The sequence below is a fragment of the Mytilus trossulus genome, unplaced genomic scaffold (assembly GCF_036588685.1).
Source record: "Mytilus trossulus isolate FHL-02 unplaced genomic scaffold, PNRI_Mtr1.1.1.hap1 h1tg000050l__unscaffolded, whole genome shotgun sequence".
NCBI lineage: Eukaryota > Metazoa > Mollusca > Bivalvia > Mytilida > Mytilidae > Mytilus > Mytilus trossulus.
Window position 1 is genome coordinate 4,338,957 of NW_026963292.1, and position 16,059 is coordinate 4,355,015.

At 30.8% G+C, this 16,059-nt stretch overlaps 1 protein-coding gene and 1 long non-coding RNA gene across 3 annotated transcripts; one reads left to right on the forward strand and one right to left on the reverse strand.

Annotated features, from left to right (window-relative positions):
• Nucleotides 1-1,327: 1,327 nt before the first annotated feature.
• LOC134699240 (uncharacterized) lies at nucleotides 1,328-8,078 on the reverse strand. 2 transcript variants are annotated; one of them, XR_010103534.1, is made up of 6 exons: nucleotides 7,968-8,078; nucleotides 5,764-5,791; nucleotides 5,197-5,241; nucleotides 4,474-4,647; nucleotides 3,271-3,379; nucleotides 1,328-1,528 (listed from the first exon to the last, which is right to left on the reverse strand). It is a non-coding gene; the product is annotated as an uncharacterized LOC134699240 (long non-coding RNA). The 2 variants fall into 2 exon arrangements; XR_010103535.1 differs by lacking the exon at nucleotides 7,968-8,078 and adding an exon at nucleotides 7,765-7,801.
• A 281-nt stretch (nucleotides 8,079-8,359) lies between these two features.
• On the forward strand, nucleotides 8,360-14,609 carry LOC134699245 (ribosomal RNA small subunit methyltransferase NEP1-like). The gene is made up of 6 exons (XM_063560853.1): nucleotides 8,360-8,492; nucleotides 11,147-11,248; nucleotides 11,856-11,997; nucleotides 12,403-12,461; nucleotides 13,532-13,678; nucleotides 14,479-14,609. The coding sequence occupies exons 1-6, from the start codon at nucleotides 8,379-8,381 to the stop codon at nucleotides 14,590-14,592; spliced, it is 678 nt and encodes a 225-aa protein (XP_063416923.1). The 5' UTR covers nucleotides 8,360-8,378; the 3' UTR covers nucleotides 14,593-14,609.
• Nucleotides 14,610-16,059: the final 1,450 nt, after the last annotated feature.

The following is a 16,059-nucleotide window of genomic DNA, read 5'->3' on the forward strand; positions in this document are numbered from 1 at the left end:
TGTGAGATCTCTGAACACTACGTTTGAAAATCATGGATTTGATTTATGTCCAAGGTTTGTGGGTATCAAAGTTGACAATAATTCAAATTCAATATCATTGCTTATTAACACTCCATTTTCGTCATGTTATTTGTTTACAGTTAGTTACATCATTCGGAGTCAAGACCAAATCTGATATGGATATAAAAGATAAATAAAGGCCATTCAATGATATCTTTTAATATATTTGTCTGTAAAAATTACAGGTTAAACTATGACATTATTCACCTATTCGTGCAGTGATAGTTATTTAACAATTGACCAATAGACAATGCTAAGAAAGATTCATCTAAAGAAACATCTTTTCCTGCATATCAAATTTAATACAATTAACGTCAACACAAATTTCAGTTGAATTTTAGCAAAGAATATTAGATAAATAATTTTACATAATAATATTTATCTCATGAACTAGTGACACTTACAAAAAACATAAATTTTGGTTGATAAAAGATAAAAAGAACCCACTAAAACATATAGCAATGAATCTCTATTGAATTATATCAGTAAAATAATTTAAAAGTACAAAGAGTTGCTTGATGCGATTTGAAGATCTTACCTATAAATGTACAATGCTTATGAGTACATGCGTGTTTAATCTTAAGATTCTGTTCCTATACTCAAAAGAAATGTGTCAATATAATTTTTCATCAACAAATATACTTTTCAAAAAGTTCAAATGTTGCAAGAGAATATGCCTTCCAAACAAATAACAGACTACTTGTTAGACAACTGGTGTACTGACAAGTTGGGATGTCGATGGACCAACTATGGAAGACATATTTTTTCATTAAGATCAAGACACAAATATCTTAGTTGAAAGGTTATTAATACATTTTATTACTATACACCTTATATATTACAAAATCGAAATTTTAAGCATCATCTAATCATTATCTATTTGATAATAGTAACTAATTATATTTTATTTTGGGGATAAACTGAACTGTCTCTGTTTTTATGACCTGAAGTATAAGAAGTGTTACACTTTGTCTATATCCTACTTCTTCGTGGGTAACCAAAGACTTAAAATGATATAAACTATACAATTGTTTAACTATACGGAGAGATTATTGCCGTTCTTTCATGATAGGGTTATGCAAATTTATTACAAAAATCATAATCGTCAATGCAAGTCGATAATTACATAAAAGCAGACAAATGAAAAATGTAGTCTAGCAAAACCTGATGTGTATGAAAACATTAAAACAAAAAATATAATGCTACTTATAACATTCAAATGTATACACATTAAAATTTTATGTACTTTCTATTTGTTCCTTCAAACATAAATCATAAATTCAAACTCAATAACATTTTGTCATTTTCAGGTTTTTCCTGGGCATGAAATACCATTTCCTTGGTGGGTATGCCAATAGCAGAGTAGAGGACTTAATAATCTTACTCCATGTAAATGTAACTATGTTTTATGAGTAAGTAAGTTTAATTTTGTCACAATCCTGTTCTTCTTATCGTTCACTTGAATCGTCTGAAATTAGAAAGATTATTTCAATTAAAGATGCAATTACATTGAATATTAAATACTGTGAATTCAATTTTTTAAGAAATAATTTATTAATAGATCTTTGAATTATGTTTTCAAATAAAAAAACATCGTAATTTTAGCAATCTAGATGAACTCGCAAAGATTAGTCGCTTGAAAAATATGGGAGGACAAAGGGAAGACAAAAGTAAAATGACAGCAGAGAATAATGCTCAAGGCAGAACTTGAACAAATGGTGCAATGGACTTCATCCACAGAATGCACTGTTCCATCACAGACAGCATTTGGGACGATTTATAATGTAGACATTGTCAATGTAGTGTGCAATTGTCCAGCTGCAACAACAAGAGGTATGGTTTTTTTTATTATCTTAAGTCAGTTCAACAATGTTTAAAAGTACACCATCAAGTAAGAATTGTTGAAATCAAGATTATTAATTTCGCGGGTGCCGTATATGGTCACACAAATGCTTAGCCTTCTGGAGCATCTAATTCTACTTCAGGTTTTTAGTGGAATTCGCGTTGTTTATTATTTTATTTTTTTACTGTTGTGAATGTCTTTTGGGTTAAGAGTCTCCTCGATTTTGATTGTTTTTGTCTTCCAACAAGGCGTCATCAGGTTATACAAGTGCAAATAATCATTTGACTCATCAATTTTTCTAAAACAATGCGATTTAATTTAAGTTAATCTTTACTGAATGTTCATTAGTGGTTTTGTCTGAAGGTTGTACAATTGAAAGTAAACCATAAAGGTATAATGCATTATTTATGTTCCATTCTCTCCTATTTTTTAGGGATGTGTAAGCATGTTCATTAAGCTGAATTTATTGCGTCTAAAAGGAACATCGACCTCACTGTAGGGCGCAGATCTAGAGGTTTTGTCCAGATTGGGAAATGTATCAGTTGTTTATTTGACCTCATTTAAATGTACATGTTTTGCCAATAGCCATGGTATACATTGTATTTGTGTGATGGTAGCAAAAAATGGTATTTTCATCACCTGACATAGAGTCTACCCCAATTGATGAAACAAGACAACAATTAAAGGAAGACAAAGAAACAACCGAACAGGCTATTAAAAGAAAAATTGAGTATATATGTAAACAATGATAACTTCCTAACAAATGACGTGAAAAAAAAAGACTATTTTACAAGCAATCACAACGGCATTACATATTTGTAAGACAACCAACTTTTCCAAAAACAACAAGAAAGCGAAAGCAACATCCGCTGTTTCCAAGCAGAAAATCCAAAAGTTCCAAAACTGATCATGACTCTTCAGTAAGCCGAAAATGTGTTGTAAAAAACAGGGGCGTAAAGTTAATGATGATGGCAGTTTCAAATCGACACACAGAAAGAAAGAATCCATTCGTAAACTATTTCAATGACCAAAATAATGAAATATTATACTGATTTAGAAAAACTGCTTTTTCTTGATATTCATTCAAAAAATGTATATGTTACATTGGTGAATAAAGGCTTTAAAAGTAGGACATATACAGTTTGCTCTTGATATGTTTTGCAAAGATACTGATGTTACCAAATGTATATAATTTAATATAACTAATACCTATCCCTAATGAAGATTTTGTCAAACAGATAAATTGGCTATATATATACATTTGACTAGGTCTGTTTGCTGTCTCAAGTAGGTAATATGTTTTAAGCAAATGATCAAATATGTTTGAAGTTAAGATAATACGTGTGATGCGTCTAATAAATCATTACCTGGCTGCATTGTCTCTATTGTCTTCCAAAAGGCCTCAAAACTTTCCCATGAATTGCCTTGTTAACATTTGTTTTATTTAGTTCGCCTATAACATGGCCAATAAATTCTCTACAAATATAAGTTAAGACAGCAGTTTTATTATTACAGGACATTTCTTTACCTACATTATTTTATATAATGACACTATTTTAATTCTGACTTCTAGTTTTAATAAGACTAATTTAATCTGAACAAAGAAAATACTTTACAAAAATGTATTTAATTGACTTAAATATTCTTTTTAAAATGTTTTAGTATGTTGGTACTATAATGCTTAATTTATGTCATTAATAACAAATATTTTATTCAATAATTTCAAATGTTTCCTTGCTGCAATAAAACAGAGCATGTTAAACCGTTTAAAAATAAATGAGAATAGCAATGTTATACATATCTACAATAAAACATAGGACCAAGTCGAATTGTAAGGCCAAATCAAATAGTAATTTGTACATCAATTGTTCTACCTAGCTTTCCGATAAAAATGTAGTGTGGATTGTTTTACGTTTATGACCTGTAAGAAGTAGATTGTATATGATTTTATAGTTCGTATTCTAACGATGCGATTAATTTTAAAATGATTGATTGCATGTCAGTTTGCTTTGATAAGTTTATTATTTAGTACACAGAGAAATATGAAACTTGCACAACCTTGAGTTGTTTTTACGTTTTGGTCGGGTTGTTTTCTCTTTGGCATATTACCCGTGTCCATAGAGTTATATTCTAACAAAATCTATTTTTGAACAGCTGGTAGTATGTTTGTGTTTGAATCATTTCCATTCGCAATTAACACAATTGTTCATTTTCTATATAATACATTTGTAGACCTCGAGTGCAAAAAGATAGATTGCATTATAGACTTGATTATGAATTTATGAACTGAATTTTGTTTCAAATTTAGTCTAGAATAATTATTGAAAAATAGATGAGAATACTCAGTGTATAATTGATTGTTAAGAAGATGAATACATAATGATCATGGTATTTGGAAAATGTATGTTTTATATATTTCATGTTAATCTAGTTGTTTGCATTTTCTATTGTGTATTTTATTCCATACTCTTAGTATGTAATAAGGATGTCAAGAAGACGATTGCTTTTGTAGCCATTATAGATCCAATGTTCGTAAAATCTGAACAATTGAATTCCCCTCAAACACTTACTTAGTTTTTTCATTGTCATCCTTTTTTTGGGCAGATGTCCCTTTCATTTTTCGGAAAACAGCCTTTTTGGTTGATTCGTTATCGACAGGAGCCTCGGTTAAAGCATTTAACTTGATAGTCAACATCACCTGGAACTGAAGTGAGATACAGTTGTGATCTTTTCTTGCAGTTAAGCTGAAAAATATATGGAATAAGACATATTAGGCACCGTTATGAAATTTCTTACAACTTAAAAAAATGTCTTACAGATTGGCAAAGTGACATGTATATGATTCACAGTAGACATATGATTTCTAATGATACAGTAATATACCAAGGGATCCTAAACTCAAGCTTGAACAATATTATGGGCACCACATAATGAGCTGGATTTGCTAATCATTCTAGATAACATGAGACCACCCTGGTTTTTGGTGGGGTTTATGTTGCTCAGTTTTATTTTTTCTATATTGAATTATAATGATTGCAATTTGAATTTCAATTTTTTTAATTTTTTGGTCCAGCTTTGTCAGTTTGTTCTCCAAATTTTAGTTTGAATGTTCCTTTCGACCCATTCACAATTCCTTACCTACCATGTAACTACTCTATGAATGCTTTAAAAAAAAACACGAGATCACCAATATATGTAATTTAACCAGCAAAAACTGTTTTCTTTGAGAATCAAGTGTATTGACTAATATACAATAAAATATAGTCTTGCTGAACCAGTAATGCATAACAAACCTGTTCTTGTTCTTTTTTTCATTTTCTTTGATTGTCTTACAATTCCTACAAATGATAAAAAAAAACATAACATGACTTATGTTTTGATGACCAGAGGTAACCAAATCTGAAATCAGCATTAGGTGACCAGAGGTAACCAAATCAAATATTAACATAAGGTGACCAGAGGTCACCCAATCTAATAACATAAGGTGACCAGAGGTCACCAAATCCAATATTAACAAAAGGTGGCCAGAAGTCACCAAATCTAATAACACAAGGTGACCAGATGTCACAAAATCCAATATATGAATGAGGTGACCAGAAGTTACCCCATTCTAGCATGTTAAGGCCACCACAGGTTAACAAATCCCATTTCTTGTTTAGATGTAATCAATGTTAAATATTTATGTAAAGTAATCAAGAAACAAAAAAAATGATTTGTTCAATCAAGCCTAAGTGGCCATTTTACCAGAAACAATTGCAAGATTTAAGTTCAAAAAGAATTATATTTGCAGCATTATATAATCATAGTGTATGTTTTCATTATATTAAAGGTTTGACACAATAAATTAAATGCATACATACCATTCTCATCTACATTTTCTGAGGACTTCTGAAAAAAGAATATAAATATATGATAAATGTATTAGTAAATTCAATTATCTTATGAGGATCAGTATTATTTTACTTAATTATCAACTGCCAATGATCTTGGCAATGTTTGCAAGGTCAAGGATTTTTCTTATATTTGTTTGTAGATGATCATGAAAGATAATGTCTATTGTGTTAAGTTTTATAGGCATATTAAACTTCATGTAATAATATTCTATAACATAAGATGACCAGAGATAACCAAATCCAATATTAACCTAAAGTGACCAGAGGTCACCAAATCTAATATTTAAATAAGGTGACCAGAGGTAACCAAAGCTAGAATTAACATAAGGTGACCAGAGGTACACCAAATCCAATATAAACATAAGGGGACCAGAGATAACCAAATCCAATATAAACATAAGGTGACCAGAGATTACCAAATCCAATATTAACATAAGTGACCAGAGGTCACCAAATCTAATATATGAATGAGGTGACAAGAAGTAACATAATCCATTATTAAAATAATGTGACGACCAAAGGTCACCAAATCTAATATTAACATAAGGTGACCAGAGGTAACCAAAGCTAGAATTAACATAAGGTGACCAGAGGTAACCAAATCCAATATAAACATAAGGAGACCAGAGATAACCAAATCCAATATTAACATAAGGTGACCAGAGATAGCCAAATCCAATATAAACATAAGGAGACCAGAGATAACCAAATCCAATATTAACATAAGGTGACCAGAGATAACCAAATCCAATATTAACATAAGGTGACCAGAGGTCACCAAATCTAAAATATGAATAAGGTGACCAGAGGTAACCAAATCTAAAATATAAATAAGGTGACCAGAGGTAACCAAATCTAAACTATGAATAAGGTGACCAGAGGTAACCAAATCTAATATATGAATAAGGTGACCAGAGGTTACCAAATACAATAGTAACACAAGGTGACCAGAGGTCACCAAAGCCAATATTATCAAAAGGTGACCAGAGGTCACCAATTCCATTATATGAATAAGGGGACCAGAAGTTTCCCCATTCTAGCATGCTAAGGCCACTAGAGGTTATCAAATCCCATTTCTGGTTACGATGACCACATGTAATCAAAATAAATATTTGTGTAAGGTAATCAATAAACAAAAAATGATTTGTTCAATCAAGCCTGAGTGGCCATTTTACCAGAAACGATTGCAATTATTAAGTTCAAAAAGAATAATAGTTGAATAGTTGCAGCATTATATAAACATTCTGTGTGTTTCCATCATATTAAATGTTTATTACAATAAATTAAATGCATACATACCACTCTCATCTACATATGATAATTGTATTAGTAAATTCAATTTTATGTATCCAAAAGTGTCTGATGAGGATAAAAAGAAATTGACTAAATTATCAACTGTCCATGTCCTTGGCAATGTTTGAAAGATCAAGGATTTTTCTTAGATTTGTTTGTAGATGATCGTGAAAGATAATGTTCAAACTTTTTACAAATGATATGAAAAACATCAACTAGTTGTATGAAAATGTTAATTACCAGAGATAACCAAATCTGAAATCTGCATAAGATGACCAGACGGAACCAAATCCAATATAAACATAAGATCCCAGAGATCACCAAATCTAATATTTACATAAGGTGACCAGAGGTCACCAAATCCAATATTTACAGAAGGTGACCAGAGGTCACCAAATCCTATATATGAATAAGGTGACCAGAAGTTACACCATTCTAGCATATTAAGGCCAACAGAGGTTAACAAATCCTATTTCTGGTTAAGATGACCACATGTAATCTAATTAAATATTTGTGCAAGGTAATTATGAAACAAAAAATGATTCGTTCAATCAAGCCTAAGTAGCCAAACGATTGCAAGTTTTAAGTTCAAAAAGATTGATAGTTTTATATAAACATAGTGTATGTTGCCATCATATTAAATGTTTTCATACAATACATTAAATGCATACATACCACTCTTATCTACATTTTCCGCGGACTTCTGAAAAAAGAAGATTTCCTTCTAGTCTGTGATTCGAACATTTCAAAAACGTGTCATCACAAATGACAAATCATGCAAAATGGATGAAACAAATATTTTGCTTTGAATAACTTCATTAACCTGAAGTTTGTGTTATTCATTGTATTCAATTGCTCAGTACGTTAATTTTACTTACAGATAATACAGACGGTGATAGGCTTTAGATCTATGGTGTATTGCTAAATAGAAAGAAGAATTGTCTATTTTTGGTTTTCTATTTTTAGAACTACAATATTACTACACAGAAGAGTACTATTTATAGGGTGACCAGTGGGCACCGTTCAGCGTAACTATTATCCTTGTGCACAAACTACAGAATAATTTTCTAAATTTGTTCTGTCAAGTTCCGACCTTGCAGTTAAAACTTTCAAAATTTTGTATAGATTTAATATTCTTGTTTCTGGCTGATATCTTTTAATTCTATAGTTTTTGCATGTATATGATTAGTATATTGTTAGTACAGATATTACTGTTATTTAAAGACGAAAGTATGTATTGTAACCGGAAAAGTATGACATAATTTGTAGATTAATTATAAACAAAGAAAATGGCCGCCTCCAGAGAACATGTGTCTACAAAAGTTATAAAATCTGTGAATAAATCAAGCAATGAAAAGAGAGTCATTGTGATTTTAGAACGAGCATCTTTAGAATCGGTCAAGGTTTATATAGTTTTTATAATTCACTTTATTGTCGACACTTTTACCTGTTTACCTGTTTACAGTATGCAGTTGAGAGATAAAATATAAAATTTCCTTTTTTTCTCTAACAGTCCAACATTCTCTCTCTTGTTTCTTTTCACAATTTCTGTCCATTTTCCCTTTGTTAGAAGCCTCATTATTTCTTCTGTAGACTATCCATGTCTATTATAACTGCTCTGAAATGGGAACTGTATAATTTAAACAGGTCAGGAATAACCACCAATTGGTGGATTATACCTCAATTGACGTATAATCCACCAATTGAGGTATATTGGTATAGACCAATTGACGTATACTGCATTTTTTTGGTAATAAAATGCTAGTGTGAGAAAGGAGCATGATTTTGCAACTTGCAACCTATTTTATGACCCTTATTGGGTCCTCCAAAAGTTTTAGTTTAGTCAAAGCCTGCTGCATCTCTTGAGAATGCATGAGTACAACAATTCTTTTGTTGAAACATTTGTACTATTGACCATGATTGACTCTTTATCATGAAAGTCAAGTATTAACAAAGAGCTCCATTCACCTGTTTGAGTTGTACGCATGATCACATGACTGCAGACAGTAATGATGTCCATTGAAAGGTGATTACAGGTAAATTTGCCAATCAAGAATTGACAAGATAACAATAGAAGAAACTGGAAATACAATTTTTGATTAAATGCAATATGTTATGTCACTATACTAAACTAGGAATGTTTGACAAGTTTTCATACCATAATATGGTTTTAAGAAAACAATGCTCCATTTTAGTAGAATAATTTGTTTTGAAAAACAAACAATTATACACCAATTGGTCTATACCATTATACCTCAATTGGTGGATTATATGTCAATTGAGGTATAATCCACCAATTGGTGGTTATTCCTGACCTGTTAAAGTATTCCGCATTTCCTGTTGTCGCGGAAATGTATTAAATATCATAAAATTTAGTCCAAATAATGATGACGTGTGGCAAGGCTATTTGAATTATTTTCTGGGACGCTTTCCTACGTTGCCAGACCTCATAATTAATTGGAACATAAAATTATTTCAACCAATCTGAATTGTAGTAACAACATTGAACAATATGCTGTAGACTAAATCAAAAGTTTGAGACACATTTATTCTGCATCTGTGGTGGTAGTTTCTGTTTATTTTTAAATAAGTATGTCTGGACTCCCTTGTACATGTTGTAAATGAAATATTATTTTACAATATCTTAGCATGGTTTAATAATGGTAAGAAATAAAACATTTTGCTTAAAATTAAATCTTGTAGATCTGTTTTACAATGTTTTAAGCAATTAGACATATAAGGCCTAAAAAATATCTGTGTTTCCAGTAACATCATTTTGAAAAATAGGGTCAGTAGGTCGGAATTCTTTTCATTTTTTTTGACATTGTAAACAACATCCAGATTATCATGGTTTTTGGAAGTGTGCCATTTGCAATGTTTTTGAAGCACCTGCTGTGCAAATTTCTTGGATTTTAACCTATTTGGAATACCTTTTGACATTAATAAAATGTTTTACTGGCTTTCTGTGCCAGTAGAAGCAAGTAAGATAAATTATTGTATCGATTAACAGAAGCCTGTGTCAAAACAGGGTCGGTTGATACCATTTTTTTTTTACGGGTTATGGGAAACTCAGATTTTTTTTTTCTTGGCCTAAGATGATAATAAATAGAAGAGGAAATACAATTGTTTAACAGCTAGTACCTCGAATGACCTTGTAATGACCAAATAACACTTTGAATTTCAATATAAGCACATATCTGCATATTGGTGACTTTTAAACATTGATTATTAATTAATAGTATATTATCTATGTATTTTATAACTTATAAATGATTTACAGAAAGCAAATAAGTTCATAAGAAACTAGAAATTTAGTGTGTACATTGAATATGGCGACCACAGAAATCACATTGGCCGCCATGTTCTATGGACACACTAAATTTGAAATTATCTTTATGAGCTCATCTGCTTTTAGTTAATCATTTTTAGTTATAAAATACATCGATATTACATAACTATGTAATAATCAATGTTCAAAAGTCACAAATATGTGATAATATTAAAATTTCAAGTGTTATTCGTTCATTACAAGTATTATTCGGATAATAATAGTGTTATTCGGTCATTTGTTTTACCCATTACCGTAAATCCGCTACCTTTTATTTACTGTATTTGCAACATCTCTCCCAGCAATATCACACCAGGTAATTAAATGCCCTAATACTTCTTATCTGTGCCAGCATGCAACATGCGCAACAATAAGGGTATTTGAAAATTCTTAAGTAATTAAACAATGGGTAAAACAAATGACCGAATAACACTATTATTATCCGAATAATACTTGTAATGAACGAATAACACTTGAAATTTTAATATTATCACATATTTGTGACTTTTGAGGTCACTTCTCCCTATAATTCTGAAGTAGTGTGAGCCCTGCATAATATGATTAAGTAATCTAATTTTCTTTAATTTGCAAAATATTTATTGTTTTCTAGGAAGGCCTACCAACTCTTGACACTCCATTACAAACTGAATCAGTTTTGATAAGTATAGTACATGTATCAAATAATATATTTTATAAAATTTTATAAACTTATGTGTATTCTCTTTTCAGGTTGGAAAACAGTTTGAGTTATTAAACTGTGATAAACATAAAGGTCTTGCAAAGAAATTTAAAAGAGATATATCACAGTGTCGACCAGACATCACACATCAGGTTTGTAGTTCTCACACTTACATTCTAGTTGTTTTTCTCATTTCTATAGTCATTAAATAATAAATAAATTTCGTGTAATTACTGCAGCTGCCTTCTGATTGGTTTAAAGTATTACATATTTTCAAAGTTGTCAATTTTTATGGCGACACACCCACTCTGACGTTGTATATTCATAAGTCAACATGTATATATATATTGTTATTGTTAATATAAATAATACAAAAAGTTTTTTTAGCCTTATTTTTGAAAGAAATTTATTTATAATGAATGGCAATAATTTATTTTCAATTTATTGAACCATAAAATTAATTTTTGACTCTTCAAATTTTACAACGGATTATTCAACGTGAAGATTAAAACATTAAGTGTATGGTTCAATAAATTCAAAATAAATAGTAGCCATTCATTAAAAAAACAACAAAAACTTATAACATCCTCGTTATTTTAACTCTATAAATATCAATAGCTGTCTTATTGACAATGTCATGAATGTGAAAAGTAACCTTGCATGTTATACTTGAAAAAAAGATTGCACATTCTACTATCTATTGAAAATGTACTAAAAAAAAACACGAGTTCCTTGACATTTTCTCCTTTATGTCTTCAGTGTCTATTGATGTTGATGGACAGTCCTTTAAACAGAGCAGGATTATTACAAGTCTACATACACACAGAGAAAAATGTATTAATAGAGATCAACCCACAGACTAGGATTCCTAGAACTTTTGACAGATTCTGTGGCCTTATGGGTAAGATGGTGTTTTGTTAAACCAAGATAAAATGAATAAATGTACCTCACCCCTACCCAAATGAAAAAATATGTATCAATAGTAAAAACATTTTTCAATCCCATCTTATTTTCAAAAAGGTTTGTTTATGGTTTGGCATTTATTCAAGCAATAAAATAGTTTGAATTGTAAAAAGGGGAAATCAAGTTTAAAGCTATAGGACAGACAAAACCTTCTTAATAAGGGACAATATATGCCAAAAAAAATGACAAAAAGCACAATGAGAAAAGTTAATTAAACCCTGTAAACTCGAGCTCTGTGGTATTATGTTTTGTCAACTATTCTGTCCTCAAGTTAAATTTTCTTTTTCCTGCTTGAAATGTGGAACATTTTTTGTAAAGTAAACCAATTGATCATATATTACAGTTCAGCTGTTGCACAAACTTAGCATACACGCAGCAGATGGACCACAGAAACTATTAAAGGTAATGTCAAAATATTAAAATACATGTTGTTGATATTTTTCTTAAAAGATAATTTTTAATCTGAACGTCTGAATTGCTAACAAAGTTCTAACATTCATTTTACAATATATGACAAATGGGAGGTAACTGCTCTAATTTCTCTTACAATGCAAACATGAGTTATTTCCCATGCATTATGTTTTGCCTGTGATAATTCCTAGAAATCTTCATGCAGTATCATCATGATCATGAAAGAAAACAGTTATCAGTAAATTTTTATTACCATTCCAGAAGCCTTGCTTAGGCAATGACAATGTTCTGCATTTTTTGTCATAGTCATGGTCTTTTTACAGAAGAACCATTACTCTGACAAACAATTTCTGAAGCCTTCAGGGGTTTTTGTTTTGACAGTTCAACAATAACAATGTCCTAGAACAACATGAATTAATTTGATGAAAATAGTGTTCAACATTATCAAACAAATAGATATATGAAAAAATGGAATATTTGGGAATATATGTTTACAAGACAGCAACCAAATGATATTAATAATTGAAGGACATCTGAAGGTCAATATTCAGTCCATTTCAACAGACATGTCTGTACAATGAAGCTCTACATTGTCCAATTATTGTGAAAAATTGAACAGAGACTATCAGAGATCTGCCATCTGAACAAAATTTTAAAGATCACATACTGTGAATTCATTAGTTTTTGTTAAATTCTATTTTTTGAGGATTTCATAAGTACAGAGGAACCACGAATGTAAATGTTCAAGTAATTAAAAATTATCTATTGGCTTTGTATGCAGAGATAAGCAAAACCAAGGAAATGCAAGTTTTTCTTATGCCACTAAAACTGATACAAACAAAAAAAACCGAATCCATAGTAAGACATATTTCCTATTGTTTTCAAAAAGTATAATGTACTATTTAAAATAGAATTGCAAATAAAGTGTCAGGAAAAACAAAATATATCAAGTGATCTTTATGGGTGGCTATTCAAAATAATTTCTTAGTCTGTATACATTATTAATCTAGAAAAAAGCGCTTGTACATACGAAATTTATAACATCTTGTCGTATTTTCTAGGTGATCAAGAATCCCATTGCAGATCATTTACCAGTAGGTTGTCAGAAAGTTGGTACCTCCTTCCAGGCTGATATTACAGATATACGTGATATAGTACCCGACAATGAACCAATGGTTTTTGTTGTGGGCGCCCTAGCACATGGCAGTGTAAGGGATATGTATTATAATCGATTATACTTTTCAAATTTACGGTTTGTTACACATTCTGAATTATATATGACAAATGATTTTAAAGATACTTTTTATTTTGAAATACACCTTATTGCTATTTATCCGCCATTGCTGGATTTCACACAGGTTCCCGTAAAATGTTGACGTCATAAAACAAAATAGCTGACGCCACAATGGAAAGTGATTGTTGTTGACGTCAAAAGTTCAAGCAACAGGGTCAGCCGGGATTAGCGATAAGGTGTATATTGTCTACCTATCACCAAATTCAAAATTTGATGGAACTCAGAAAATAAAGTAATCAAAATATTTTTTATTAAAGTTGATAATTTTTTTATTGATTGCTTAATATGTAGCTCCTGTTTTGTTAATGGACTGATTGTTCTGCAAATTCTAGGCAGTACCCTGGCATTGGTTTTAGCAACCAATTATTTTAGCTAAATGTGGTGTATATTGTTAGTATAAATGAACGCTTTCATTAATGCAATACATCTCACATTTGACCAAAGGTGGATAGATTTGTATTGTTTATTTCAATTAGTTACAATAGTCACGATTCTATATACTCTTGAAATACCATAAAGAATTACAATTTTATTTTATTGAAAGAAAATTCTTTAAATTGCTATTCTTCATTTGGAAAATTGTTGGAAGGATTTGATTTCAATAATAATCTATTTTTAAAAGTCATTTGATATTATATGAGGAAATGTTTAATGTCTGTATCTTTGGCATGTTGTTGTAACTTTTGACCTCCTATTGTTGCTTATCTATTACAGGTTGATGTGGATTACATAGAAAAGACAGTATCAATCAGTAACTATCCTCTGTCAGCTGCATTGACTTGTGCAAAGTTGTGTTCTGCTTTTGAAGAGAAATGGGGAGTCATATGAATAAAATATATTGTGTATTTTTTGCAGTTGGTCACTTTTTTTAGCATTTATATCCATTTAGAAGTCTATTCATATGTTTTTGGAAAATCTGTGAATTGCTTGTGACAACTTTCTTTGACTCAATTTCCACTTATAATCAAAATTATGATGACCCCTTTGACATTGTGAAGTTTGAATTGTTTTATTTTGAATATTTTGATGTCAATTTTTAAAAGGCAATATAAAAATGAGATATAAAACATAAGAAATTAGAAACAAAACAGTATGTCCAAGAAACATGTATGTTGACTGCTCTATGGTGGGGTTGTTGTTGCTTTGACACATTCCCCATTTCTATTCTCAATTTTATGTCACCAGTATTGTATGTTCCTGAATTAATCTGTTAAGTTATGGATATTTAACCTGTTATTAACCCTCTTGCTGCCGGAGGGACACATATGTCCAAACCGGCAGTGCCAGAGGGACACATATGTCCAAACCGGCAGTGCCAGAGGGACACATATGTCCAAACCGGCAGTGCCGGATGGACACGTATGTCCAAACCGGCAGTGCCTGAGGGACACAAATGTCCATGAATAAATTTATGCAAGCTTCTCATCAATGATGTATCTCTTTCAATTAAAATACCGAAGATCAAACAGGGTTATGTTTTTCTCCAATGGGTCCCAAATGTAGTGGTCATTATGTTGTAACGTCACAGACGTTGAGCTGTCGTATTTTCTGGCATATGAAATGCAACCTTGAAAAACGGTCGGCAGCAAGAGGGTTAAACAGTCAACTTCTGCAAAATGAAGAGAACTCCTGGCTTCAAATCAGCATTTCACTTTAATATTTTTCTATAATCACTGCCAAAATATAAAAAATAGAAGATAAGGATGGTACAATTCGCCGTTTGAGAATCTAATGCATCCTGGGTAATATTTTCAAAAGCGTACACCAAAACGTTTTGATTGGTTTAAGGTGGTATAGGAGTCTAAAATAAAAATGATAGAAATTGTTCATACTTTGCCAAAACGTAGTATCTATTGATATAAGTTGAAAAATATAATCAAAATGATAGGTCACTGAGCATTTTCTCAAGCTTCAGGACGTGACAAAAATGACACATTTTGTATGGATGATACAGGAAAAAACACCTTTTTGTGATTAGAAACTAAACAAAATGATAGAATTGATAAATACTTAAGAAAAAGATAGCCTTCAGACAGTGCTTTGAGAATATCAAAAGAAAAGATAAAATTTGTTGGGTTTTTTTTCCATTGTTTTGTACAAATCATGCAGTTAGTTTTTCCTCATTGTAAACCATGTGACTACTTTAACAAATGTTCAAGGTCCAGGATGTAAGACTGAAGTCATCTGTACTTTTATAAACCCTGTGACTTAAACTTAAGGACCAGGAATGATGTTAGAATTGAAGTAATCTGGGTTGAGATCAATATCATAGCAGCTACATTTTTTCCGGCTAAT